General features: G+C 46.0%; 1 protein-coding gene across 4 annotated transcripts in view; it reads left to right on the top strand.

The window, feature by feature from the left end:
* Nucleotides 1-27442, top strand: part of AOPEP (aminopeptidase O (putative)) — a 335338-nt gene that overhangs the window by 221269 nt on the left and 86627 nt on the right. For all 4 annotated transcript variants that reach the window (XM_032840547.1, XM_032840548.1, XM_032840546.1 and 1 more), the window contains 2 exons: nucleotides 3700-3743; nucleotides 13448-13508. In XM_032840547.1, the coding sequence (XP_032696438.1) occupies nucleotides 3700-3743; nucleotides 13448-13508 (105 nt within the window). The remainder of the gene's footprint in view (nucleotides 1-3699; nucleotides 3744-13447; nucleotides 13509-27442) is intronic.

Genomic DNA, 27442 nt, shown 5'->3' with positions numbered 1-27442 from the left:
GATTCGGGTGAGGGCTTGTAATAATTTCTAAGGATCCAGATCAAATTTTACCCTAGCCCATTGTCATAACAGCAGGAGGCCTTTTTTGTTTTTTTTTTGTTTTTTTTTTTTAATCTTGTTTGCCTTTGGTTTTAATCTCTTTTCAGACATACTGTGGAGGTGACAAACTGGGGCTCTGGCATTTATTGCTAGCTAACTTTGTCTATGATCCTAGAATCGCCTTGAAGGAGAGCCCTCCTTGTCCATTTAAGATTTATAAATTGCCTTTACAAAATTGCCAACATGCTGAAGGGAGGAGGAAGGTGGATGAAAGAATTGAAAAGAGGTGGTGAGGGAAGGAATAATAATAGGAGGCATTTTTCTTTTAATGTCCTCCTATTGTGGAGGGTGGGGAAAAGCTTCTATCATGAGTCCACTCCAGGGGTGTATGCCAGTTTACAAAAAGAGCCAGGAAAACTAGCATGTCATGGTAAATGATTAGGTCTATGAAAGGAGTAAGAAAGGCCAGTAGGGTTGAATCCACTGAGAGCTGGTACAGCAATGGGGCCAAGAATCTCTTTGGATTGGATGGAGCCTGGACAGAACATCTAGCACTGTGGATGGGCATTCACATAGCCTCTGAGAATACAGGCACCATGACTTAGAGATGCTTGAGGTGTTGGGGTTTTGTGATCCATTGTGATCCTCTAGACTCATTGTTCCCAGCATTGGTCGAGAGCCTCCATCAAGCTGCTGGGTGGCCTCCAGGTCTCAGCCCTAAGTCAGGAGAGGCAGATGGCCACCTACTAGGAGGCAGGACAAGCTTTCTTAAAAACGAAGCAAGGTTTCTTGGGGACCTCCTGTACTTTTCCTATATTGACACAAAATTCTGGAACATTGTGCTCTGCAGTCCTATAAAGAAAGATCCATTTGTAATTGGAAAATGCAACAGGGCAGAATTAAGGTTAACTCTGAATTTCCAGTTTCTCCTACAATTCAATTCTCCCCCTTGTCGTTGAGTTAATATTCCCCCCCAACACACACACATAATTGAGCATAAACTACTGGACAAATATGGACTATAAAGAGATAATGAAGCAAATTTAGTAAGAAATTATCAATGCAGCACTCAGATTTTTTAAAAAAGATTTTAATTTATTTGACAGAAAGAGAGAGAAAGCATACAAGCTGGGGGAGCTGCAGACAGAGGGAGGCAGAGAAGCAGGGAGCCCGATGCGGGGCTCAATCCCAGGACCCTGGGATCATGACCTGAACAGAAGGCAGACGCTTAACTGACTGAGCCACTCAGGCGCCGCAGCACTCAGATTTCTAAGGAGCAGGAATACTGTCAGTAACCCAGTGAAATATTTGCAAAGTAATCAACATATCAGATTGCGATAAAGTAATTTCTAATTTAGCCTTTTTGCAAAATAAGTGTCAAAATTATAAAAATAATGACTTTAAGAACGTCAAACAAAAATAATTCTTCACATTCTAGATATTACTCATTTCCCTTTTTTCTCCGTATACCCACTGCAGGTGCTAGGAAGAACTCTAGATGTGAGACATTATTCTATCTGGAGTTGTCCCTTTCCATTTTGACTGCATGATCCATGTTTTTAATATTAGTTTTGTTACTCTTTGTATCATTTATTGTAGGTGAAGCAACAGTAGACAAATAATGACTTAAAAGGAGAAAAGAGGTTAGGAGAAATAAATCTTTCATTAGCAGTCCTAACAGGGAGACTTCGCCTCCAGAAGACCCAGCCCTAGCCACGTGTAAGCACATAGAAAGGGACGGTGGCTCCGCCCAGTGCCGTGATAGGGCGAGAACACCTCGTCATACAAATTATTTGCAGATTCCCATTCCTCTCTAATTCCGGCTGTTTGTAATAGGGGGTTGGTGCTGCTGTTCCATCTTGCATTGGGTCCTCACTGGATCTCATCAGATCCCCTTGCTGGTGCTGACCCTGGATCTGCAGACCTGGGTCTTGGGGGTGGGGCAGAGGGTGTGGCTTCTTTCTGTAGGAATTCTGGCTTGGTAGCATCTTGTTTGGTCATCTGGGCTTTAATGCACAGGCCCCTCTTTAAAGGACTTGTTTTAAAAGATTATTTTCAGCTTATTAAAAGGAAAACTTCAATTGTAGATCTTATTGAATGTCCAGCATCAAGTCCAGAAAGTTAAATATTGTTCTTCTCCGTCTCATGTTCTGTATTTGTCCATAAAGCTTCTTCTCAAACCCTTCAGATAACTTAGGGTTAACACGGTCCTTCGGTCACTTGGCAAATGAAAATGGACAACTCCCACTTAAATTCAAATTTCAGATAAACAACAAATAATTTTTTAGTGTAAGTATGCCTCCAATTTAACTGGGCATCCTGTAATTTATCTGACAAATCTGGTTGACACCAAATCAAGATTCCAGAATTAGATGGGGTAAAAAGATTGGTCACAATACTCAAAGTGCCGATTAAATATAAATGTGAACTTGAACATTCATATGTGAATATTTTAGGCCTATGGTATTGTGGTTATGTTTTTAAATGGTCCTTATCTTTTAGAGATATTTATTGAAACATTGATGGTGTTATATAACATTTGGGATTCACTTCTGAATAATACAGGAGACAGGTAAGAGGTTAGGACAGATTGGCTGTGGGTTGATGGGTACATGAAGATTAATTATATGCTTCCCTAATTTTGAGTGTGTGTGAAATTTTCCATAGTACAGGAAAAAAAATTGGTGTGTCTGAGTTATACAGTTTAGGTTGAAAAAAATCTATTATTGAAAGATCCTAAATGTGGACCAATAGGAGATGGCGGTATCACTAGAAGCAGCTTCAGACTGAGGCAGGGGTCCACGAACCATTTTGTAATTGTGACATCTTTGTTCCTCCACTGGGATATGAATTGTCTTGATTTTTGTCTTCATCTTTAGTTGTTGTTGTTTTAGGGTTTTGTTTTTTTTTTTTTTAGAGATTTTATTTATTTATTCGACAGAGAGAGAGATCACAAGTAGAGAAGCAGGCAGAGGGGGAGAGGGAAGCAGGCTCCCTGCTGAGCAGAGAGCCTAATGCTGGGCTGGATCTCAGGACCCTGAGATCACGACCCAAGCTGAAGGCAGAGTCCCAACCCACTGAGCCACCCAGGAGCCCCTAAATTTTTTTTTTTTTTTTTTTTTTTTTAAGAATCTGTATACCCAACGCAGGCCTCAAACTCACAGCCCTGAGATCAAGAGTCACAGGCTCTACTGACTGAAGGAGCTAGGCACCCCTGTCTTTATCTTTCCATAGAACAGTGCAAGAATGTTGCAAGGTAGTTCCTAGCCTTTTGGAGTTGAGAGTGTTCAGGTGTCCCAGGATCTTTAGGGAAAGCTCGGGAGGTAGAAAACCTGATTAAGTAGAAAGGGGATAGTGCTTTATGCTATGGGCAGCCTTTTGAAAATAGTTAAACATGAAATAAACTGTTGGTTTAGGTCAAAACAACAAATAGTACATTTTTCAATTTGTTTGTGGTTTTTACAAAACAAATCTCTTTAACTGATTGGATTGAAGCCCTGGTAAATTAATAAATAGGGTATATAGTCTAATAAGTCAACACAGGCCTAGCTTCCCTAGCAGGTGAGCTGTCAGCAGCTGGGAGCACTCGGGCTCTGGCAGGATTCCGGACAGTTATTTATTGATGGACATCTTTAATGGTTTGCTTTTTTCTTATTCCAGGATTTCCTTCAACTGCTGTTGGAGAATATCCCAGAAGAAAAAAGGTGAGGACCAATTTAGGAATTAAGAGCTCGGTTTTACTTTTCATGTTAAAAAGGACCCTGCCATTGTTTGGCTTGTTACAATCTAGAAAGTTCAGTCTTCATCTCTTGACAGAAATAGGGACGTGGCCCAGGACAATGAACCAGACCTAGAGCTAGGCCCCTGTGGATATTGGGAGCCAGGGGGCATGCAGCCTTGAGAGGACCCAGAGTCAAAAGTCCTGAAAGTAACGTGAGAGACAAGCCAAGGACACTTTGTGGCCTCAGATGCTGTAAAAAAAGATTGGAGGAGAGGAAAATTCTAAGTGAGGGTTCTTTAGTTAACATGGCTTAATATAAGGAAGTACTGTTACATTGAAGGTCAAAGTGTCATGTAGTAATAAGAGCCTGGGATTTGAAGTCAGACTCTCCTAGGTTCTTACCCCAGCGGGGCTCCTTCCCAGCTCTGAGATTCGGAGCAATTTACTTCATCCCTCCAAATTTCAGTGTTTCAGCCTTGGGAGGAGTGCAGGAGATAACATCTGTGTAAAGTAGGTGTTCAATCAATGACTGATATGGTTATAACAATAGTCATCTTCTGGGCCTTAGGCCATGTATACAGGGTCTATATACAGTAAATCACTTAATCCTTATTACGGTGCCACCCCCCAACTACCACTGTCTTCATAGTGGGTATTGGAAGCCAGCACTTTCTATATGCAAGCCGCCAGTTAATCCTTCAACCAACACTATTTAGCGCATGCCATGTCTGTCCCTATTTTACTGGTAAGAGCACTGAGGTTCTGGGGGCTGACCACGTACAGGAGGAGGAGGTTTAGGACCTACATCAAAGTTTACACTGGATTCGTTCCAACCCTCTCCTTCTCATTTCTTGTCTTAATTTAGACACTAAAAGAATACCCTGAAATATAATTCCCAGTAGCAAAATTGGTATGTAATGTTAAAGGGGGGCATCTTGAGAAATTAAATATTACTTTGAAGAAGAGCCAATGTTCTTCTCTTTTCTGATGCACAGGTTTAACTATGTTTTTATGCTCACAGTAGGTTTCCAAATGTGGAAATGAATTCTTTCATGCAGACACTGGCTTGGACCTGGGCAAGGCCATCCTCCGTGTAGGTGGCCAGCATCCTGGACAGTCCAAATGGAGTGTCTTCTAGCGAAGGGGGCAGGGTTCGTGCCACCAGGAAATGACATGCAAATTCAGGATAGGGGGAATCCAGGGGCCATGAAGACACGAAGATTTTTTCCCGAGTGTTGGATTTTTGCCGGGCCTTTTTCTTTCAATTCCTCCTCTTCCACCTTCTACTTCCAATTCTTGCTCCAACAGTTAGAAGTGTTATTGTTGGCCACTTGTTTTTAAAATTAGATGTGAACACACACGCACACGTAAAACAAGCCAGTGCATCACACAGAACGAACATACCCATCTTATTTGATGAATTCCTTCATTTCTACCTCTTTGTGTTCATGCCTTTTGATGCCGAGGGCAGTCTTATACAGGGAGATTGCATGGGGGCGTTAGTAACCGTCTGAGATAACTCGCTTTTCAGGAGGCTGCTTGAAGGAAGTGTGGCTTGTGTTGGAAAGTCTGAAGTGTTTCAGATTTACCATCCTTTCCTTTTAAGCAGACATATGGGTTTTTTTTTCACATGGAAGATCATATCAGATGTGGCTATTATTCCTAAGGTCAGGAACAACAGTTTACCTGCAAGGTTTGTTTTTTTTTTTTTCCTTTTTCTTCTGTACCTGCCCTGGAATAACTTGTGAGGTTCTCTGATAAAATGGAGCAGTTTCCTTAGAAACTAATGCAAGGGGGAAAAAAGACAAGACAATTACTAGAAATAGCATATTCCTGTTACGAAAGTTTGTTACTATACGTTCTTTTGGAAGAACTTCTTAGGGTAAAAGTATAGCAAATTTCAGGGAAGCTACAAAGTGCATTTTTCGTTTAGGAGGGCTTCTTTCTTTTCATCCACTTCCTATGAAGGTTATGAAGTTCATGGGGATGGCCCTGAGCCCTCTGGCTCCAGGGAGCCTGGATCTTATAATAGTGAATATTTATCGAGGGACACACTGTTAGGCCCACAAAGAGACTTCTGTTGCAATGATGGCAGAGCAGAGTCAGTCTCTGTTTAAGGGTGGCCACTGACCACCAACCTTCACCCCCTGACAGGACGGCTTTCCCAGTTAGGGTCATGTTTTGGTTAGCAGGTTTAAGCTTCCTTTTAAAATTCCTCTTAAAAGTTAAGGTGATTTCCTTCCTGCAATGCATCTATTTCAGCAAGTACACCAGAACCTTTTTTGAAACTCAAACATCTTCTTTCCTGCTAACTAATGTCAGAATCGAATTCAGCTATTAAAACAGATCGTTTGCCCTTTTACCTATGCAGCATATTGTACCAATTTTATCTGGGTCTCCAAAGGCCCCACACCTACCCCCAGAGCCTCTAATCTGTGGCCTGGCTGCAAACTGATCCTTGGGCACATCTGTCAGGCACGTGAGCCATTGTTAGTGGGGCAAGGTTCTTCACATTAGACCAACCACTTAGTGTTCAGGGGCCGGTATCCTCCATGTCACACTGTTTTGCGTTGTTCTCTTGCTTCGATTAATTTAACATTATCTATTGAGCGCCTCCCCTAGCAGGCTTTATGCTGGACGCTGGGGGACAGAAAGGAGTAGGTTCCATTTCCAGTCTGGAGAGAGCTCCTCGTCACCATGAAGATATGTGTGAAAACAGATCATTATGTCTCAGTGTTGGAAGTGCTCTGGGGAGTTTCAGAGTCCTCGGTACCAAAGAAAAGGCCCATGTGTCCTAGCCACGAGCCTTCAGGCAGAGAGGTACCCCTCAAGGTTCTCAGTAGGAGAGTGCCATCAGCAGATTGGAAGGCTGCTCCGGGGGGCGCTGTGGAAGATCCATGTGGGCTGGGAGGACTAGAAGTCATGAGACCAATGAGAAACCAAGAGAGCTGTTCACTCGCGAGATCTAGAGCCCCACCCCCCCAGGCGGGGTGTGGCAGGGGCAGGAGGGTTTGGGAGTAATGAACAGATCCGAGGGATGTTCCAGAGAGGCCACGGTTTAAGACTTGGTTGGTTGGTTTTGAAAGGTACAGGCAGCACAATCTGGCCTTCCTTCTGCACCACTCAAGGGACACTCTGGAGTAGCACCGGAAGCAGAGCGGGCCGGGAATTTGTCTTGGGAATCCCTATGGGACAGAAGGAGTGGGAGGGAGAGCATTTGGAGGTAGAGGGGAGGGAGGTGAAGAGCTGTGTTTTAGACCTCTTCAGTGTGAGGTTTCTGTTTACATGTTGATGTTTTATGAGACCAAGGGAAGGAAAGCTAAAAGTGCTTAGAAGGAAATCCATACAGACCCTGGGTGCCAGCCGGCTCTGCGCACCTCATACCTCCACCCTGTCAACAGTGGCTTGCTCTTTCTTTCCTTTTTAAAGATTTATTTATTTGAGAGGGGGGAGGGAGAGCAGGGGGAGCAGAGGGAAAGGGAGAGAGAGTCTTAAGCAAACTCCTCACTGAGCATGGAGCCTGATGTGGGGGTCGATCTCAAGACCCTGAGATCACGACCTGAGCCAAAACGAAGAGTCGAACGCTTAACTAGCTGTACCACACAGGTGCCCCAACAGTGGCTTTTTCTTTGCTCATCAGTTATTGTGTCTATGTGCATGTCCCTGTGTTTGGTGTCATTCACTGCCTTCCTTCCCCCCCTGGAGCTAGGGAGTGTTTGCTCAGTGACCTCAGCCATCTTCATTATCTGCCCGAACACAAATGACCTCTTTTGATTGAGGAACAAGTAACCCTGGGCACAGTTCTGAGATGCTCACTATTTGTATCCACATGTAGAGAGGGAGCTTAAAAACCTAAACTATGAAAAATTTAAAAATCTGTGAAGAATGTTGGTGGCACTGCCGAATGAGGGTCTTTCCCTTTCAGACCCTGAGTGTCGAGGCCCCCAATGCTTGAGCTCATCCAGTACCTGCACCTGCAGAGTTCCTTCCATCTGTGGTTTAGTTCACATGGCAGTTGTGGGGGGGCTTTAGGAAGTTGCGCTTTCCTTCAGAGGCGCGGACAGAACGTGATGCTTAGAGTCTCCAGGGGAGCAGGTGGGAGCCGAGATGGTGAAGACCCTTCTTCTGATCGGCTGCAAGGTGATAGGCACAGGTGGCAGACAGAGCTGAGAGTCAGCCCCGCATCCTCATCCCTCTGCCCTCGGAAATCAACTGAGCAGGCAATACAACAAGTATAATACCATTTTCGCAGGAGCCTGGGCCTGTTCCTAGGCATGCTAACATCACAAAGGGAAGAGCCCCCGCCTTGCAACTTTCTCAGCTTTAAACACAGCTTATCTCTCTCACGAGCGTCATGCCACGGTGTCCAGCGTGTTCTGTCCCCTGCGGTGTTAACTATGTGTGACTAGGTTTATAGCTCAGGGGACCTGGAGACAGACGCCTGAAACTCAGAGTTGCCTTACAGGATGTAGGAGTGCCGAGAGGGAATTCTGCAGCCAGCGGGTAAAACAACCTGCTGTTCCAGATGCCCAGGAGGCTTGGGTAATGAGGCGGAAGTACTGCTCACGAGTACAAATGGGGGGCATGCAGTTGTGGGTCTGTGTACTTTTAGCTATCTGTATAAAATCAATTTCCATAGTGATCAGACATGCAGAAGAGTAATTTCCTGTAAGTCCTGGGTCCCAGCGAAGTGGAAATGCTTCTGCTTGTCATTGTGATTATTTAAGCCACATGATCTCAGAGGGGAAACATTCACCATTGGCTTAGACCCTGAGTGTCTTGATTTGAAAAATTCAGCTTTTGCTTTCCCCTGGCTATCTATCCAAGTCCAGACCTAAAAATTCACCTGCACCGTCATCTCAGTTATTATGATCAAAATAGCAAAAACTATGTAATTGTAGTTATTCCCTCCAAACTTGAAGCGTATTTCTTCCTTGCAGATTAAGAATTACTGGGGCACCTGGCTGCTCAGTAGAGCATACAACTCTTGATCTTGAGGTTGTGAGCTTGAGGCCCATGTTGGGCATGGACCCTACTTTAAAAAAAAATTCGGCATATCACACATCTCTCATAATTTCCTTGGGAAGTAAGGTCACTTACAGTACCTTAAATTTTTTTTTTCCAGTAGCAGCTTAAGTTATTGTTTTCATCATCCTCTCATAGTTTAAAATCTCATTCCCTGTTAGCAATCCCCAGACAGGCGTCATCAGTACAGTTCAATTCCAGCAGCAGTACTGGGAATTGAAACCTGGGTCTTTCTTTAGCCCTTTGTCTGGCCTGACTTTGGCCAGTCTTCTTATGCTATGGGGTCTCCATCTGCTCAAAGCCAGACAACAATTGACACCCACTTCATGAGGATATTATGAGAAATGAAGTGATAATGGTTATAAGATGCTTTGAACCTTTCCAAAGGAAAGTGATCTGAAAACACATGTTCTTTTCATTCACGAGAGACTGTCTTTTGCTCCTGGATGCAGCTGAACAATGAACTCTCCTGCCCTCACACTTTTGCCCCTCCCAAGGGTCTCCGCATCTCTTCAGAACTATAATTGAAGGGCAGACAAACCGGGCCACCACAGCAGGGGCCGGGACCCCTTCAGCAGGAGAGATGTGAGCAAGAAGGAGAAGGCAGGGCTGTTTGGAGCAAGCACAAGCCCTCCTTTTCCACAGGCTCTCCTGCTCCCCAAAAGCACAGCCAATGTATCATGATGCCTGAATTAGGCATAGGAGGAAAAGTGGGGGCTTTGCAGGCAGGCAACATAGACTTGGATCTGTGTCGCCTTCCTGGAACCTGCATTTGCTTCTCTCTGACATGAGGATAGTGCAAATATCGTAAAGTTTAAATGAGACTTTCTCTCTAGTGCCTGGTACACAGTAGGTGTTCAATAAGCAATAGCTACTACTTTTATGCCTTTACTTGGAAATGGGTAGAGGGGTTTTGGTTTGCTTTGGTTTTGGTGCCACTCTATAACAGTACCCATGTGTGCAAATACTAAATATGGCAAACCAAAATTTGCCTTACTACTTTGCCATGCAATAACCGCACAGGTGGCCCGGCCAGCTGTTCAGGTCGTAGACTGTAGCACAAATTGTTTATAGCCTCCACTTTGGTCTCCCTGCCTCCGGCCTCATTTCCCTCAGTTACTCTTCCTCGACTCCCTTTCTCCTTTGCGCCATTCTGCAGCCATACTCAGAGCCTCCTCAGTGAGGCCAAGGCTCAGTGGCAGCATGTCAGGGTTCTCACAGAACACCCCCTTTTTCCCGCTCACCTCATTCTGTGTGCCAGCCCAGTTGACCATGGCTTTGGATTTGCCTGCTTCTGCTCCCTTTGCCCTTCATGCACTTTTCTTCCATTTTGCTGGCCCTACCCCATCACTGGGGACAGCACGGCCTTCCTCCATGACATGGTTCAAGCTTTGCTTCCTTTAAGAAGATTCCCCTGACACCCCTCCCACTGTCCTTCTAGCTGAGCCACCTGAGGCAGCCCGTGCCTCTTGCACAGGTAGTCCCACAGCTCTGCATTAGTGCTAGTGGCACTGTGGGCATGCCTATCATGTGTCCCTGTCAGACAGTCACGTCCTGGGGGGTCCCAGCTCAGCCCTCCACAGAACCTCGTGCCCTGTAGGCACCCACCAAACCGATGCCACAGGGAGAATCGTAGCCTGTTCTTCAGTTTTCCAGGGCTCAACTCCCCGGCGCCTCCCCATGCCACCCTTAAAGTTGTCGTATTTCAGCTAAGATTCCCTGAAGGAAATTTATGTCCACGTCCTCTTACTCGCTCCTCCGTGGCTCTGCACAACAGCTGTTGGTCCTCCTTTGTAAAATCACTCAAAAATGGCCGTGAAGTCATCCCAGACTACTCTTGTTCAGGACATTGAACCCCGGTTCCCTCAACCCCCCTCGTGGACCCAGGGCACTCTCCCCTTTGATCCTCACTATGACTCTTGTCTAAATCCTTTCTTAATCCCCTGTCTTCCTCTCGAGTTGTGCAAAGTTTAAGAATGCCTGTTTTCCTAGAACCACAGCACAACAAAGCTCTGGTAGTCTGCCTCTTGCTTTGGCTTTTCTGAGTTCGCGGGAAGGAGGGTGACGGGAGCCCTTGGCTCCAGGGCTCCGGATGCCCAGGGTGTCCCTCTCTGGCTGGAAAGGAAGCAGATGAATGGGCGGCTTAGGAAAAGCTTCAGGGAAGGAAGGACCTGGAAGAAAGCAGGCGTGCCTCTCAATCAGGACAGACAGCTTAGAGCACCAGCTGATCCCCCCCCCAGCTGTTGAGGCCCCAGGGCAGGAACCCAGCACCACTAGGTGAACCCCCCCTCCTGGGTGCCAGACAGCAAGGTGGGGATGGTCTGCGTCCTTCCCATCAAGAGCGGGCCTTCCAGGGAGCCGCTTATGTTCAGTGGAAATCGTACAGTCTGTCTGCCCCTGCAGCCTTGCACATTTCATTACAAAGTGAAACAACTTTGAGTTCTTCAGACACTTCTGTAAGGGCAGCCTTCAGCCCCGCTCTCCTCCTCCTCCCAGCCTGTGAAAGGCATTGCCCGCACCTCTCCGTGCAGCCGACCGGGCTCAAAAAACAACAGTGCTCTGGATCTAAGGTGCTCTGAGAGCCACCTCCTCCCCTCCAGTCACCCACCCACCCCTGCCCCATGTGCTGCACACGCACTCACGCAGGCCCACGAGTGCACACGTGCACACACATGCATGCCTCACACTCTGTGTTACAGCAGGAACCAGGCTGCTTACACCTGGGTTGATGCTATTAAGTGGCCACAGAGAAGTAGTGGGGCGAGGCGGGGGGATGGTGACACCTGTGGGCACCTGCATAAAAGGCATGCCCAGTAATTCCACTGAGTTGGGGAACCCGAGGAGCCCAGTGCAAGCATCTTTGGGAGGTCATCATTCTCCCCTTTTCTACTTCTGGCCTCTCCCACACAGGGGCATCATCTTGAAATGAATCCAAACCATTTACTCTGCTTAGTCCCTCCGGCCCCCCGCCGCCCCGTTTTCTCTGGAAATACTGACAATTGCTCCCTTCTGCAACCTTTGCTTCTCCTCTGGCCCAGGAAGACTAAGGCCCATTGGTGACTGGCTTCTCACTGGGGAAGAAAAGATCGCAAAAATATTGGTCAGCCCCTACTTCCCCAACCCCACACAGGTCCACTTCTCCCTCCTCCCTTTCTCACTATTGCCCAGCCTGGAGCAGAGCCCAGGAGGTGAGGGAGCACTGGGTTTGGCACCTTAACAACGCTGATGGACAGAATTTTATCTTTCCATAGCTTCTCTGCAGTCCCTAAAGGGAGGGGGTGTTAGGGAAGGGATATGATTTATATATGTTTGTTTATTTTTTAATTTATGATGTAGTATGTAATATATAAAATTTTTATAGGTTTGGAGCTTAACACATTGGGAATCTCTTACTGGGATAGGTGATTTTTTTTTTTAAGATTTTATTTATTTGTTTGACAGATCACAAGCAGGCAGAGAGGCAGGCAGAGAGAGAAAAGGGAGGAAGCAGGCTCCCTGTTGAGCAGAGACCCCGATGATGCGGGGCTCAATCCCAGGACCCTGGGATCATGACCTGAGCCGAAGGCAGAGGCTTTAACCCACTGAGCCACCCAGGTGCCCCGGAAAGGTGATTTTTAAATTTAAAGGGAATACTTCTTATTGAAACAAAAGTAAAATGTGTTTTCATTCATTCAAATAAAAAATATCTATGGGAATCATCTTTTATACCAGGAACTGTTCTCTCTTCTGGATTTAGAGAAGCAAGTCGAACAGCCATAGACCCTGATCTCAGAGAGTTTCAGACCAGTGGGGGAGACAGTTAAAGGGCCAGTAATGGAATAAACGGCAGGCACACACTGCTGGATGCTGTGGCACAAAGGACAGGGAGTGAGGTGAATGCCACCCACACAGCCTGGGAGAGGGCTCAGGAGAGGCCTCTGGGGGCGGGGATGTGAAGCAGGAGCTGGGGTTATCTAGAAATGGGCTGGGGTCCCTTTAAATGTCATTAGCCCAGGAAGACAGGAAGACCCAACCTGAGGTCAGCTGACCCCAAACAGACTGGATACTTAAGGAATGTAAGGAGTATTCAAATCAGCAGGCCACGAAACCAAAAGAATTTCAGCTGACTTTGGGTCAGACTTAACGAGCAACTGTCATATTTCAAACAAAGCAGCCCGTGGGCCTGCTTCAGAGGCGTGCAAACCATGCGTGGTCCCTGCTGCCGGGTCCCTCTGCGCTCTCACAGTGGGTCGCGCCATTTGTGCCCATCGCAGCCCCTCGTCACGACCAATTTCATTTTGGTGTATTAAATGCTGGGGCCTTCCAATTTCACTCTGCTGCCTACTGCAAGGAAGCAGTTGTGCCTGATGTGTTCTGTGGACATGCTTTGTCCTCCCTGAATTGTCCAACCCAGCAGCCCCCTCGGGGCCTTAAGAGCACCTACTGTGGTGTGCCTCTGGTTCTTAGATTCCACCCTGCACATTCCTGTTGACCGAAGTGGCGCTGTGTGACCGAACGCCTTCTGCACTTGAACCTGGGACAGCCTTGCTTTCTCCAGAGAGTGGCTACCTCTCTGGAAGATCCATGCTGTGATGTACCTGAATGTTTAGAGGAAAAGATGCTGTGTATGCAGTAGGTGCTCTGTAACGTTTTAATGCTTGCCTTTTTGTTTTATTTTTAAAGGCTTGAGTTGTCTGTGGAAAACATCTTCCGAGACTGGCTGGAGAGTTCTGGAATACCACAGGTGCGCTCAACAGAACTGCTCGGGAGGGTCTGTGGGGGATCGTGGAGCTTGCTGCTTAGCAGCTCGATTTTGACAATCATTTGTTTGTAGGTGTAGATACTAAAGTAATCATTTTACTGAGTTGGAGCATCTGTACATCAGGAAAATGATAGTCTCCCACCCTTTACATCTGCGATCACGGTGTATGCCTCCGGCCTCTGCCTCAAGGGACTGTGGTGCCGTAGTGGGCGTGCTGGTTGACCTCAAACTGTGTGTTAAGCAAGGTCTTGAAAAGTGTGGTGTGTCTTTTGGGTGGTGTCACCAGGCAACACTTTAGGCCATCAGTGGGTTGAGCAGGTGCCTCTGGCTTTGGAGACAGCCAGATGAGTGAGTGAGCTGGCTCGCCTATGGCTCTCCTCTGACCTGTCATGCCCTTAGTTCTCCATCATTTCCCTGCTGCAGCTACCCCTCAATGTCCTCCCCTGCTTCTGCATCCCTGCCTCTAGCTGGTCTTACCTGAATGAGCCACGTAGATTCATTTCTCCATCTTCCAGACCAGGACCTGTCCCCGCTGGAGGTCGTTCTACTGTCTCCCGCCCTTTCAGCCCAGGGGCACGTCTGAGGGAGAGATGTTCCCAACCAGCCCCAGCTCCGTGGGAACTGCCTGGCCTGGAGCCTCCCCTCCCTCCACGTTGCCCAGGTCCTATGCTTCCTGGAGCCTGACGGGCAGCCCCCGAGTGCTGACCCTTACCAGAGCATAGGCCCTGGGAAGTTGAGGGTGGCATCCTGCGTGGGGCTGGTCAAGGTACCCTGCAGGCCTGGAGTTTCCCAGTCTGGCCTGTACACCCTCCCTGCTGCCTACTCTCCCTCCCAGCCCCCCGCCCCCCAGCAGCTGCAGACCCATCAGAGTGAGCCCCAGTGTCTGGGAGTGGACCCCCATGGCTGTGAGAAACTCTGCCCTAGGCCCAGGCAAGCAGCCCCCTTAGCCTGCTCGTTTCCAGTTTCATGGCTGGTTATATGAGCTTCCCCTTGGGAGTGTCTGAATGTCACTTAATGTCTGTGAACCATGAAATTAAGGAACTGGAGGGGCTGCTCTCCATTACCTTTTCATCCCTCTCTTCACATCTTTGTCCCAGCTAATCAAACGGGAAAATGTCGGCCTCCAGCCGCCATGAACTCTTTCCTAAAAAGGACGCAGTGCCTTCTGTCCAGGGATGTGTGTCACCTGCTACAAGTTATTTGTTTGGCCCAATCCTTCTGGGAGCAAAAAAGAATAAAACCCTGAGGTCTTAAAGAAGCAAAACAAAACGGGTGGGTAAGGCAGTACCTGGTCCTGGGAGGCAGCGCTTTCAACGTGTAGGTATTACAGTGAGGTCCTGTGATTTCTAAGACAGGGGGCTTCCAAACCCGGCCATTCACTGAGGAGAAGAATCTCAAAAACAAAGTTAAGGTTTGTCTGATCCCGAAGAGCCAAGCGTTGCCGTCTTGTTTTAGATGGGGGCAGAGGGCATTCGCCAAAGCTGTGGGCCTTGTGTTCTGAGGCAAGACTGTAGCAAGGCATCCAGACATTCTTTCCGTGGCCTGGAAGCTGGGAAGAGTGGGGAGCTCAGAGAGCAGAATCCCGAAATTTCCTGGCTCCAAACAACAAGGCCGCTGTGTTCAGCAGTTAGCCCCGAGGGAAGAGAAAAGAAAGAGTCCTTAATCGAGTGCCCAGAAGCAGGCGCACCCCACTTGGGCTGTAACACTGGGGCTGACCCTCTCAGTCCCGGGAGGCTCCCTAATTTCCCCTGAAGAGAAGGAAGCTTTGCCACCAGCCGAGCTTTTTGCTTTTCATTAAAAGGGGGAGGGGCGCGGCAGAGGGAGAGGTTTGCCTCTGAGCGGTACATTTTTTCCAAGGTCTAGTTGCATTTGTGACAGCTTATAGTGTAGACAAGAATTTCTGCTATAAACTGACGAAACCTGCTGTCAAAACACAGCCAGGTGCAATGAGGCCAGCCTAGCTATAAATTGTCTTTAAGACCCAACTGGTATTTCCTTGGGCGCTTAACTGTTCAGTAAAAACAACAGCGTCAGACAGGAAGGACCCTGATTTAGTGCACGTCTTTCCATTGGTGAATGATCAGAAGGCGCCTTTTCATCTCCATACCCATTCTCTGCCATTATTTACATGGTTGATGATGATTTACTTGCTCGCGGTCCTTTCTGCACTCCTTGAGAGTTCCTTCTCTGTTCCACTACAGTGAAAGGCTCTGCAAAGGCCTGGGACCCTCTGGGTGCAACAGCCTGGCAGTGAATGGGACACCTTGTTCTTTGTCCCCATCATTATAATATAAAGTTACTAGTGTGCTTGGCCGGGATTGACAAGCAGAGTACTGAAATCGCTTCGATGCTCTTTGTTCTCGTTAAAAATTTCTGTCCACCAGCGATTGAAGTCATTCATGACAAAAGAGTCACGTTCTCCTGGTAAAGTTTTCATTCCACAGGTTACAGAGGCTTTTTGTCTCCTCTCAGGAAGGCTTCCCTTGTGGTTGGCCTCGATTTTCCTTTTTGGCCACACTGAATGGAAATCATTAAAAAAAATGTGGAAATCACTTCAGCAGCAATAAAAGTAAGCATGAGCCCCAAAGAAGTAAAAGAAATTGGATCCAAACCTCTTTAAAGAACACCCAACCCTGTAACCTTTGGCTTTGCAAACATTTAAAATTGATTGTACCATCGGTATTATAGATTATTTCCTTTTATGACTTTTCCCCCCCTGGTTATAGAAGTATTACGTATTTATTTTAGAATATAAAAAAGTTCAAAATAAGAAAATTAAAATGGTCCAGAGATAATTTTTTGATATAAATCCTTTCAGTCATTTTTCTGGAGGTCTGAATACATGGTTTATCCTTTCCTTTGTCTCCCTTTTTAAAACTCAAATGTGTTCTCTGTAGCAAGTTCAAGCAATAGCAAAATATAAAAAGGAAAGGCCGTTGTCCCCTTCAGTCTTTCTCTGCAGAAATAATCCATGCCTGCTAACAGCGTGGTGTGGGTCCTTCCATACATTTTCTGTGCTATACAGAACGTAGGTGCGTATCCTTTTTAAACAAAATTGGAATCTTATTATCCAAGCTGAAAGTTCTCATTTAAAAGTATATCTTAAGCAGCTTTCCATATCCCCTTTGATACAATTTAAGAGCAGTAATTTTCAACAGCTGCCTAGCTTTCTAACGAATAGTACTGTAATTTGATTTACTCAGATTCCCTCCTTGCCCCCCCATAGTATACATTATTTCTAAGAAAGTCGCCCATTCTGCTAATTTGATCGTTCTATAAATAGATACTGACATCTTTTCATGTCTGCCCAAAGGTCTCTTCCAACCCCCCACCAGCTTATATGCGCATGTATTCCAACTCCTTTTAAAACATTTATGTGCAGATACATTAGAAATAACTTTCCCATCCAGGCTTTCATCTGTACTTCCTTATTTTAGTTGCTACAGAATTCTCCGTCTCCTCTTCTTCCTTGAGTTCCTGGCCATATTGCCAAGTCCTGGTATCCTTTCACCCATATTTATTACATTTTGAATTTTCTTTCCTTTCCTATGGCCTCCCCCATTTTTCATTATATTTGGCTTGGACTGGTTTGGTAGCTAATTGGTTTTTTAGCCAGCAAGCCGTCGCATCAATACTAAGTGGATCTTTCTAAAAGATTCCTCCTCACCAGAAACTTACTCCCCATTAACTGTGGATTGAGAATAAACTCTTTGGCTTGCTATTTGAGGCTCTCAGCAGAACTGCCCCAGGCTGTCTTCTTAAACTTTAATTTCTACCCTCCTGGGCATATGCTCAGCCATACTTACCAATCTCTAAATGTTTGTTTCTTTGCCGTGGGCCTTCCTTTGTGCATTCCCTTTTCTCCTGGGAATGCCTTCCTTTCCATGTATTTAGCAAGTGTCATGACCCACCTTACATTGTTGCTATTTGTATATGGGTCTCATACATAGGCTTCCCCACCCTGGGGAAACAAGGACTCTGTCTGAGTCATCCTAGTCTTACTGCTGTGATGCACACAGTAGGTGCTCCGGGTCTCAATGTCCAATATGGCGGCCACTAGCCACACGTAGTTATTCAGCGCTTGAAAAATACCCAGTGGCCCGAAGAGCTGAATTTTTAATCTAATTCAAATCTAAATTTAAGATCTAATAATCCAGTTTTTGTTTGGAACAACTTTGGATATGTGAATGCATCTACTTTTTTTAACCTTCAATTTTACAAAATCTAAATATAGACCAAGCATTTCTGGTTAAAATTTAGCACTTGAGGTAGACTATGAAAACACTCAGATTTAGAAGATTTATTACAAAAAAAGGAAGGCAAAATATCTCTTTAATGGTTTATAAAATGCTGATTACGGGGCGCCTGTGTGGCTCACTGGGTTAAAGCCTCTGCCTTCCGCTCATGTCATGATCTCAGGGTCCTGAGATCAAGCCGCCCCCCACCCCACCGCATTGGGCTCTCTGCTCAGCGGGGAGCCTGCTTCCTCCTCACTCTCTGACTGCTTCTCTGCTTACTTGTGATCTCTGTCTGTCAAATAAATAAATAAAATCTGTAAAAATAATTGGTTACATGTTAGAGCGATACTGTTTTGGCTACATCATAACGTAGTGTATATGTACCCAGTAAAATATTCATAACGTAGTGTATATGTACCCAGTAAAATATATTATTAAAATTAATTTTAGGGGCACCTGGGTGGCTCAGTCGGTTGCATCTGCCTTTGGCTTAGGTCATGATCCCAGGGTCCTGCTTTTTCCTCTCCCTCTGCTGCTCCCCCTGCTTGTGCATGCGTGCATGCCCTCTCTCTTTCTGTGTCAAAAAAATAAATAAAATCTTTTAAAAAATTAAATTAAATTGTTTTTAGCTGTTACATCTTTTTAAATGTGGCAACTAGGACATTGTAAATGACAAATGTGGCTCGCATACATTCCTAGTGAACAGTACTGCTCTAAAACTATTAGTTGCATTAAAATCTAAGTGCATGATGCCTTAAAACCCCCCACCAAATAGATGTAACTGAAATCATCTGTATTTTTGTCAAATGTGTGGATAAAGATAGAGCTCAGCCCATCCATAGACAGCGTTCACTGTGCTATGACAGCGCTGATGATTATAATACACGGATGGGAGTGCTTATTCACAGTGGGCATCCAGAGGGCATGCACTAATTACCAGCCTCACTTCAGCTCTTAATTTCACCTCCCAGGCAACCCGTTTCCCGAGGTACTAACAAGTAGCTCACTGGCACCAGTGAACCTCACGGACCTTCTGTGGCTCCGTCCGCTCTTCGGGGGAAGCGCTCAGCAGATGTGAGATGGCAAGATCTATGGGCACTGGGGGCACTGATGATGATAGAGAAGATGGGTCATAGCCAATCACCTCGGGTGTCTCGGCAACAGGCAGGAAGCACCTTGAGCCCCGAGATTCACGCCTGCACCCCCACCCCAGGACAGCAGGTTCTTGCAACATCTCGGAATATGCCACTGCTTTTCAAGCACACACCTGCAGGTTGCCCACGGCCACACAAGCAAATGATGGACGACTTCAGTCTCATAGGGAAAATGCTGAGGTCACAGAACTGAGGAAATCTGATAAGATGGGATGCTTTTAGCGCAGAGAGAGCCAGTGGTTTATGAGGAGAATAACTCGTAAGCTTCTTTTTTGCAGTTTATGTAATCACATCAACATAAGTTTAAGGCCCATTGGGATATTCCGTCTCGGTGGTGTCTATAAGAATTCTACATTTAACGGTCATTCCAGAAAAGTGAGACTGCTTATTTTGTAAACTCCAGAGAAATGATATTTTTCAAATTACGTGTGCTATGAGATCCTGGCTTCTTCTTTTTTTTTTTTTTTTTTATCAGTAGTAGCGGTTGCTATAATGGGGTGTGTTTTTTGGGCTTCTAATAATTTGGCTGTCTTTTTTAGTCCAGTGGTTCCGCTTACATTTTCTGAGTGACTGAATAACTTGTCAGGGGATCTTAGAGATACATTGACTAGATTTTCTGGTCTCAGTTGGGGCAGGGCCCATAATGTCAATGAGCTACCACAGTTCACTGAAGAGCCCACAAATCCCTCAAAGTGATACACTGCTCCTCAGTCACCAGAGAGGGGGAGAGAGTTTACTGAAGTCCTTTCATCTGTAGCCTGATTTCTTTCATTTTTGGCATCTGTGCCTTCGTGCTCATATTAGTTAGCTCAGGCTGCCATAACAAAATCCCGCAGACCAGGTGTAATTTTGCAACAGACATTTATGATCTCACAGTTCTGGAGGCTGGAAGTCCAAGGTGAAGGTATGGGCCAGGTTGGTTTCTCCTGAGGCCTCTCTCCTTGGCTCGCAGACGGCTGCCTTCTCCCTGTGTCCTCACATGGTCTCTCTCCTGTGTGTGTAGAGAACTCTGTCCCAATCTTCTCTTTTAAGGACAACAGCCAATTAGATTAGAGCCTGCTTCTGTGATCTCATTTTACCTTAATCACTTTTTTTAAAGTCCCTGTCTCCAGTATAATCACATTCTGAGATATTAGCGGGTAGGACTTCAACATGTAAATTTGGGGGGAGGGGAGTTCAGCCCAGCACTTCCCTAATTCCACATTTCTTGTGAATCCCTTCAAAATGCCCAATAAAAATCACCCAAGTCAACCTGTTGCCCTAAGGATGAATATTTTTGGGGTCTATGGATTTTTGGGGCCCCAAGTGACATTCTGTCTTGTGGAATGAGAGAGACAGGTATATGGGAAGAAGGGTCTATTCTGGAGAGTACGAGGTAACTGAAGGTCTGTGCTGGGCATCTGTATTTTGGGGGCTATCTGATCTGACACTGTCTAAATGCACTGACCTCTTAGGGGTGCCTGGGTGGCTCAGTGGGTTAAGCCTCTGCCTTCAGCTCGGGTCATGATCTCGGGGTCCTGGGATTGAGCCCAGCGTCGGGTTTTCCGTTCTGCGGGGAGCCTGCTTCCCCCCTCTCTCTGCCTGCCTCTCTGCCTACTTGTGATCTTTCTCTCTCTCTGTCAAATAAATAAATAAAATCTTAAAAAAAAAAATGCACTGACCTCTTCAAAGCAAAAGGCACCACGATGTACCAGGAGGCATTTTCCTCTGGTGCCCCAAATGAAAGTTCTGTGTCCTTTCTTCCTTCTCTCTCTCTTTCAAAACACAATTTCCAGAAATAATATGAATCTCACTCACAATAGTCTAAGATGAGACTCCAAGTGAATAATAAGGATTAAAAGTGTTTCCTCTCCCTTGAAGATTTCCTTTGTAATTGTGTCAGAGCTTAGACATCTAGGGAACTGCCAAGCATCCCAGACCAGATGGATGAGATTTGCAAGGGGAAACTTCCAGGATCTGAAATTGTACCTCCTTGTCCAGTGCCTCCCCACCCCCATTCCTTCCCTTTGTCCCACGAATATAGCTGGTACTCTCTATCCTTTCTGAGGGATTGTGGATGGCTCAAGGATGAGAGAACATGGGCTTTGCCCTCAAAATGCTTAATAATTAAGTGGGGAAAGTAGGTACACGAGTAACCGACCCAAGGCAGAATGCAATAACTTGTGAAAAATGGACTAGCTTCCAGCATTTGGGAGAAAGAGGTCGTTTCCCATTGTGGGAGCAGGGAGGGTTGAAGTACCATTGGAAGCCAATCTTGAAAGACACATAGGGGAGAAGGCCATTTTAGACAGGCAGAGAGTCAGAACCAGCATCTAGGGGATCTAGGGGCTAGAAAACAGAGTATGCATGCTTGAGCAGCATTGGATAGAATCCGAGCTCAATGGGCAGTGGCTGAGGAACCAGTTGGTCATAAGCATAATTAAGGCTCAGTGGGTAATGCCCCAGGACCAGAGGAATGGATGCAGCTTCCTGGTGGAAGGGCTGGGGGAAAGCGCCCTACCAGCCAACCCCACTGTCACTCCCCTCTCCCTCCCCAGCCCCAGCCTCTGCCATACTCTAACCAAGGTCATCTGCCCCCTCGATAATAGAAGGGTCAGTGTTGTTTTTTTTTTTCTTTTTTCTTTCTTTTTTTTTTTTGTAGCGATAAATACATCAGGTGAATGCATTTTGACCACAGCTTGGAAGAGTGATCTTTCCTCTTGTTGGGATAGGCTGGTTAGGAACAGGTGTATTGTTGCCTGCTTTGCATGGAGAGCAGGAGCTGCAAAGGTATTGATTAGGAACACAGGACACTGCCAGACTACACGGGAACTTGGATGTGATCCTGGAGGGTTGCCACAAGATTCAAGAGCCACAGAAGTCTACCAGAGGCCTGTGAAAGGGTGCTAATACTTGAATGGCAATTAGGTCCCTGGGAGGTGGCCCAGCAGCCTAGCTAGCAGGAAGACTCCTAGATGAAAGGACAGGGCCCTCCCCTCCATTCAGGTACTAGGGAGTCTCCAGAAGTGGGAAGAACAGTGAAAGAGATCTTCATTGAACTTTCAGGTCCCAGAGCTGTTCGCTTACATGGATGCTTTTTAAAAGCATCATTAAGTATCTGGATGGCTGGTGATATCTCCCTAGAAGGCACAGCAATGGGCTGAGGAAACTCTACAGGTGCTCTCAGAGAAATACCTAGGAAGCCATGAGAAACAAGTACAGATTCACATAATGCAGGTGACATGCCTGAATCCTGCTCAGTGAGGAGGGAGAACAGTCAGGATACTGACCTCGACTAAGGCCTGGTACCCTTCAGGAGCTCAGATTGGACATCTGTTTTTAAAGATTTTACTTATTTATTTATTTGACAGACAGAAATCTCAAGTAGGTGGAGAGGCAGGCAGAGAGAGAGAGAGAGAGAGAGGAGGAAGCCGGCTCCCTGCTAAGCAGACAGCCCAATGTGGGGCTCCATCCCAGGACCCCGGGACCATGACCTGAGCCAAAAACAGAGGCTTTAACCCACTGAGCCACCCAGGTGCCCCTGGACATCTGTTTTTAAAGTGAGCTCAGAGGAGGACATGTAGGCCTGGCTCTCTCACGTGGATGAAGAGCATTTGAGAACTTGTTTCTTTTAAAAGAATGGAAATTCTGAACCAGCCCAGATGGACACAGACATGATTGGGGTGTGACACCATGGAGAGAAAAACAATATTTGCTTGCCTTTGGAATCAGAAGGAAAAGGAAGCAGGAGCCACTGGCTTTGAAAAGTCTACTTGGTTCCATCCAGTTGATAGAGACAGTTGGTAGTGGCCTGTGCACACATGGTTTTCTTTTTCTTTTTTTTTAAGATTTTATTTTTTTATTTATTTTAGAGAGTAGGGGAGAGAGAGAGAGAGAGAGAGAGGAAGTGGAAGGAGGGGCAGAGGGAGAGGGAGAGAATTGCAAGCAGACTCCATACTGAGTGCAGAGCCCGACATGGAGCCCAGACCCATAGCCCTGGGACCGGGACCTGAAGCAGAACCAAGAATTAGATGCTTAACTGACTGAGCCACCCAGGTGCCCCACACATGGTTTTTAATAAGGAGATAAGTGTAGGTATTTTCTGGAAGCATAGCCTTGCAGACGTGGATTAGAGGCCTTTAAGGCCATCTAACCCAGTTATGCTGAGATCTGATTATCAGAATCACCCAGGAAGCTGTTTACAACTACAGGTCCTGGAGGCATCTGGGTAGCTCAGTCAGTTAAGCATCTAACTCTTGATCTCAGCTCAGGTCTCAATTTCAGGGTCATGAGTTCAAGCCCCAGATTGGGCTCCACATTGGGTGTGGAGCCTACTTAAAATATAAAAATACTATAGATCCTGGATTCAAGCCATTCCCAGTGAATGAGGATCTCTGTAAGTAGAACTGGGACCAACTGAGAGAATCCATAATCATGTCACATTCTGCAATATATTAAATCAACAGAAGTTTTCTTATTCCTTGAGTATAATCTAAACTCTTAGAATTGTTTAGTTTTATGTTCCTCCAAATATTTGGCTTTATGGTTTGGTTTATTTGTTCAACCCTTATGCCAGGCACTATGTGCTGGGCAGTGGGCTTACAAGGCTGGCAAGACACAGCCCTGCACATGAGCACATGGCCCATGAGGGCATCGACAACCAACTGTTGTTCAAGGTGTGCCCAAGGGGCCTCTGCCCTGAGCTTGAGACCTGAGAGGATCCAAAGAAGTTGACTTTTCTGTTTGCCACAGTCAGCTGGGAGACCAAGTCCATTGGAAGGAGCACACTTGGAGGCAGGAGATTTGGCTGTGCCCCACTGGGTCACAAGTCAGCCAGCTCATGTGCAAGGGAGCCAATTTAATTGTCTTTAAGGTGCAAAGTCTGGCAGGTCATGTTTGGACATAGGGGCGTTACCTGTTTTTCAGGTTCATACATATTGTGTGCCCACAAGAGAGATTCACTCAAGTAAGGACATTACCGCAATCATAAAGAATAATACCATTTGGGGCACCTGGGTGGCTCAGTGGGTTAAAGCCTCTGCCTTCGGCTCAGGTCATGATCTCAGGGTCCTGGGATTGAGCCCCACATCGGGCTCTGTGCTCAGCGGGGAGCCTACTTCCCTCCTTTCTCTGCCTGCCTCTCTGCCTACTTGTGATTTCTCTCTGTCAAATAAATAAATAAACTCTTAAAAAAAAAGAATAATACCATTTAACAGGACTTCATTGTAATGGTGCTTTGTCTTTTTCATAGAGATCTTTGGAAGGAAGAAACAATGTAAACTTAAAGGATTAGGACAAAGATATCAGCATCAGGTTGTAAACCTATACATCAATAGAAGAACATCTGCTTCTACTTTAAGAACTGCCCCTATTCTCTATTTTATTACCCTGAAGACATATTCTGGCAGACTCTTCATCAAAGGCAGATTCTTCTATGCTTGCATTATGCTCTTGCCACCCCCGGGAAAAGCCCTGGGACCCAGCGGTGCAGCAAGCTGTGCACATGGGTGCACACGTACACAGGGCCCCTTGGCATTCTGACATGCCACAGTATTGTTGCACATACGATGTTCAGCTCTGCATCTCCTGCTTCTGGACATCGACTCTGACAGTGGCCCTCCACCAGGCTCGTGGGGACTTTTGCCAGCCCCCGCTAGCAGAGCACCTGCTGACAAGGAAAGCTATTAGGAACATTTGGCTGATTTTAGAACATGGGGCTTTTCCCCCTTCTCTTTTGTGGAGAGCCATTATGTCGAACAAAATAGGTGTATGTTTACTATATGCATGGTATAGAACTCTTGGGTGTGGCCCCTATTGCTTCCTGGTTAAATATTAGTCTTTTCTGGTGTTGCACGACTTTCGGTCTGCTTTAGAATCGCAGGCAGGACCAAATCTTGGTGAGGAGCTCATTTTCTGTCCCCAGGAGTGGTGGCCTGATCTGCCCAAGCTGGGAGCCCCTGTTAGAGGTAGAGCCACAGGTCAGATCCAGGACCCTCAGCCCTCTGTCCATCCAGCTAAGGTATTTTGTGTTTTTTTGCAAGGTTGCTTTTAATCCAAATCAGCTTGAACCCATCCTTGCCTGCATTTTTACAAGACCTATGAAGAGATAATAAATGAATACAGCAGGGAGCTCTGAGCAGTGATGATTTTTGATGTAATTAATGACTGCTCTTTTTCCCCGAATCTGTTCTTCACTATTTAGTGGGCAAAGCTGTGCTTTGTGCATGCAGTAATATGAGCCTCACTTGCCAAGACTTTTCATAAATACGTGTCATGGTCTGTACTTCCTTCTTCCATGTGGATATCTCTAAATGGTAGTAGCCTGCCGATCTGACAGAATGTTTTACATAGGAAATTCTGGGCTTTACTGCATTGAAAAGTTGGAATCTTTTTTGGCGTGAATGAATACAAGTGTGTGTAGAGGTCTTTGCTTTTAGAAAGACACAGCTATTCCTCCCTTGAGATGGAAACTAAATTAGATAATAAATATCAGGTCACCCAAACAACAAATGAGAAAAAGCAATTCGTCGAACAAAGAAATGTCTTTATGTGCCATCTAAAGCATTTAAGGGACGCCTCCTTTATCTTCTTATTTGCATTCAAAAGCCAATTCCAAGTAGAGTCCCTGCCTTTTGCCCTCATTTTGTCCTCTCCACTGACCCAGAGCAGGAGAACTTCGAGGGCACGGCCCAGGGGTGGCCCAGCAGCAGGTGTTATCAGATGGGTCAGGATAACTGTGATTGTCGAACCGCCCAAATCCATCTGTCTGTTTCTAAACAGGGCAGCGTGCCTGCCACACGCGTATCTTTGTATGGCAGTTGTATGTGATGGTGCTTGGTAATGGGCGTGTTCAGCTCATTCAATGGAAGACCCTGTCCTTCCAGGTTGGTCCTCCAGCTTGGGTCTCTGCAAGCTCAGTGTTTCTGCTTCTGATCCTATTTATAACTGTCACCACCACATCTAAGTATGGTTCAGACGATTTGATGCGTAAAATGCAAGGCCGCGTTATTTGGAGGTCAAAGAGCAGGAGTAGAGGCTGGGTGGGAAAGGAGAGTCAGTTGTGTGCTACCCAATTTGCTGTAGTGAACTTTTGTTCTGCAATCTTTTTTTTTTTTTAATTTTGTTTATTTATTTGACAGAGAGAGAGAGAGATCACAAGTAGGCAGAGAGAGAGGCAGAGAGAGAGGAAGGGAAGCAGGCTCCCCGCCTAGCAGAGAGCCCGATGTGGGGCTCGATCCCAGGACCCTGGGATCATGACCTGAGCCGAAGGCAGAGGCTTTAACCCACTGAGCCACCCAGGTGCCCCCTTGTTCTGCAATCTTAATCCTATATTGGATGAAGGAGGTAATTGATATATTAGATGCGGCTTTGGAAGCTGTGTGGCCTTGGGCGAGCCGCTTGCCTTCTCTGAACCCTCACTGCTTCTTTGGGGAATGAGTGGGGGTTGGCCTGGGTGAAGGCCAGAGCCGTTTTTTTGCCTCACGTCACTGTATGCTACGACTGGTAGCTGAAGTGTGTGCTCTATCTAGATGAGCCCGGTCACTCTGAGAGGAGGGAAGTCTGGATTTACTTTTCCTCCAGGTATCTCGCTTTCTAACCTGGGAATCTGTGGACTAGCCCACAGACTGGAAACTTGCCCTTGCTTTGGAGAGGAATTGGGAGAGTTTTCATGTGTTTCCTCCTGAGTGGTGTTTTACAAAGGTACCTATCAAGAAACCTTGTCTGTGCATTTCTTTTCTCCTCAGCTGGAAAATTGTTATATGAAAGATTATTGGGAGAAATGACAGGTAATAATCAACCTGCAAGAGCATTTAGCCTGGTTGATCATTGAACAGGCATTTGCTTCTATTGCAGATCAATTATTCACAGATAGTAACCTGTTTGATCCACTAGCAAGAGATAAAAAAAATTTTGCTTGGGTTGTCAATGCCTTGAAATGCCTGTAGATCGGTAAAAGCTGCAGGCGAGCTTTACCTCGGATAGTGGCAACTATTATTTCTAGGATACGTTTTGGGACATAAAAGTAAATACTCATTTTTGTCTCTTGTCCAGATGATCCAGCGAGTTCTAGCAGGGGAAGACATTGGGGCCAAATGCTCCAGAAGCAGCCCCTCATTTTTTATGCTGATTTTATATTTAAATCTGTAGATTATTTGCCGCTTTAAAAAGTAAAACCAAGCAGAGCCAGTAATGAAATGTTCGGGAGAAATTGCTACAGTGATCGCTGTAGAGCTTGTGGCCGAATGTTGCCATGTTCCTTATATTGAGAAAGCAGAACCTATTTGGCATTGAGGTATAACAAGAAATGATCAAACCCAGATGCTTTCCTAAAATTATATTTTTGGTGCATTTATATGTCTGTTACAAAGTGTGCTACATGCTAAAAATATTTTCCTTTGTAGGCTAAGGGAATTTCAAACCACATCGAGGGCTATATAGATCAGATGGTTTTTCTTAAAGAGCATTAAGGGCATCCTGGTTGTTATTAGCCCTGACCTTCCAGTATGACATTATTTATGCCCCAAAGCTCCACAATTCACTTCTT

Source organism: Lontra canadensis, unplaced genomic scaffold (assembly GCF_010015895.1).
Source record: "Lontra canadensis isolate GAN:19392208 unplaced genomic scaffold, GSC_riverotter_1.0 scaffold113, whole genome shotgun sequence".
Classification (NCBI taxonomy): Eukaryota; Metazoa; Chordata; class Mammalia; order Carnivora; family Mustelidae; genus Lontra; species Lontra canadensis.
Note: the sequence above shows the minus strand (reverse complement) of the source record. Positions and strands in the feature narration are given on the sequence as shown.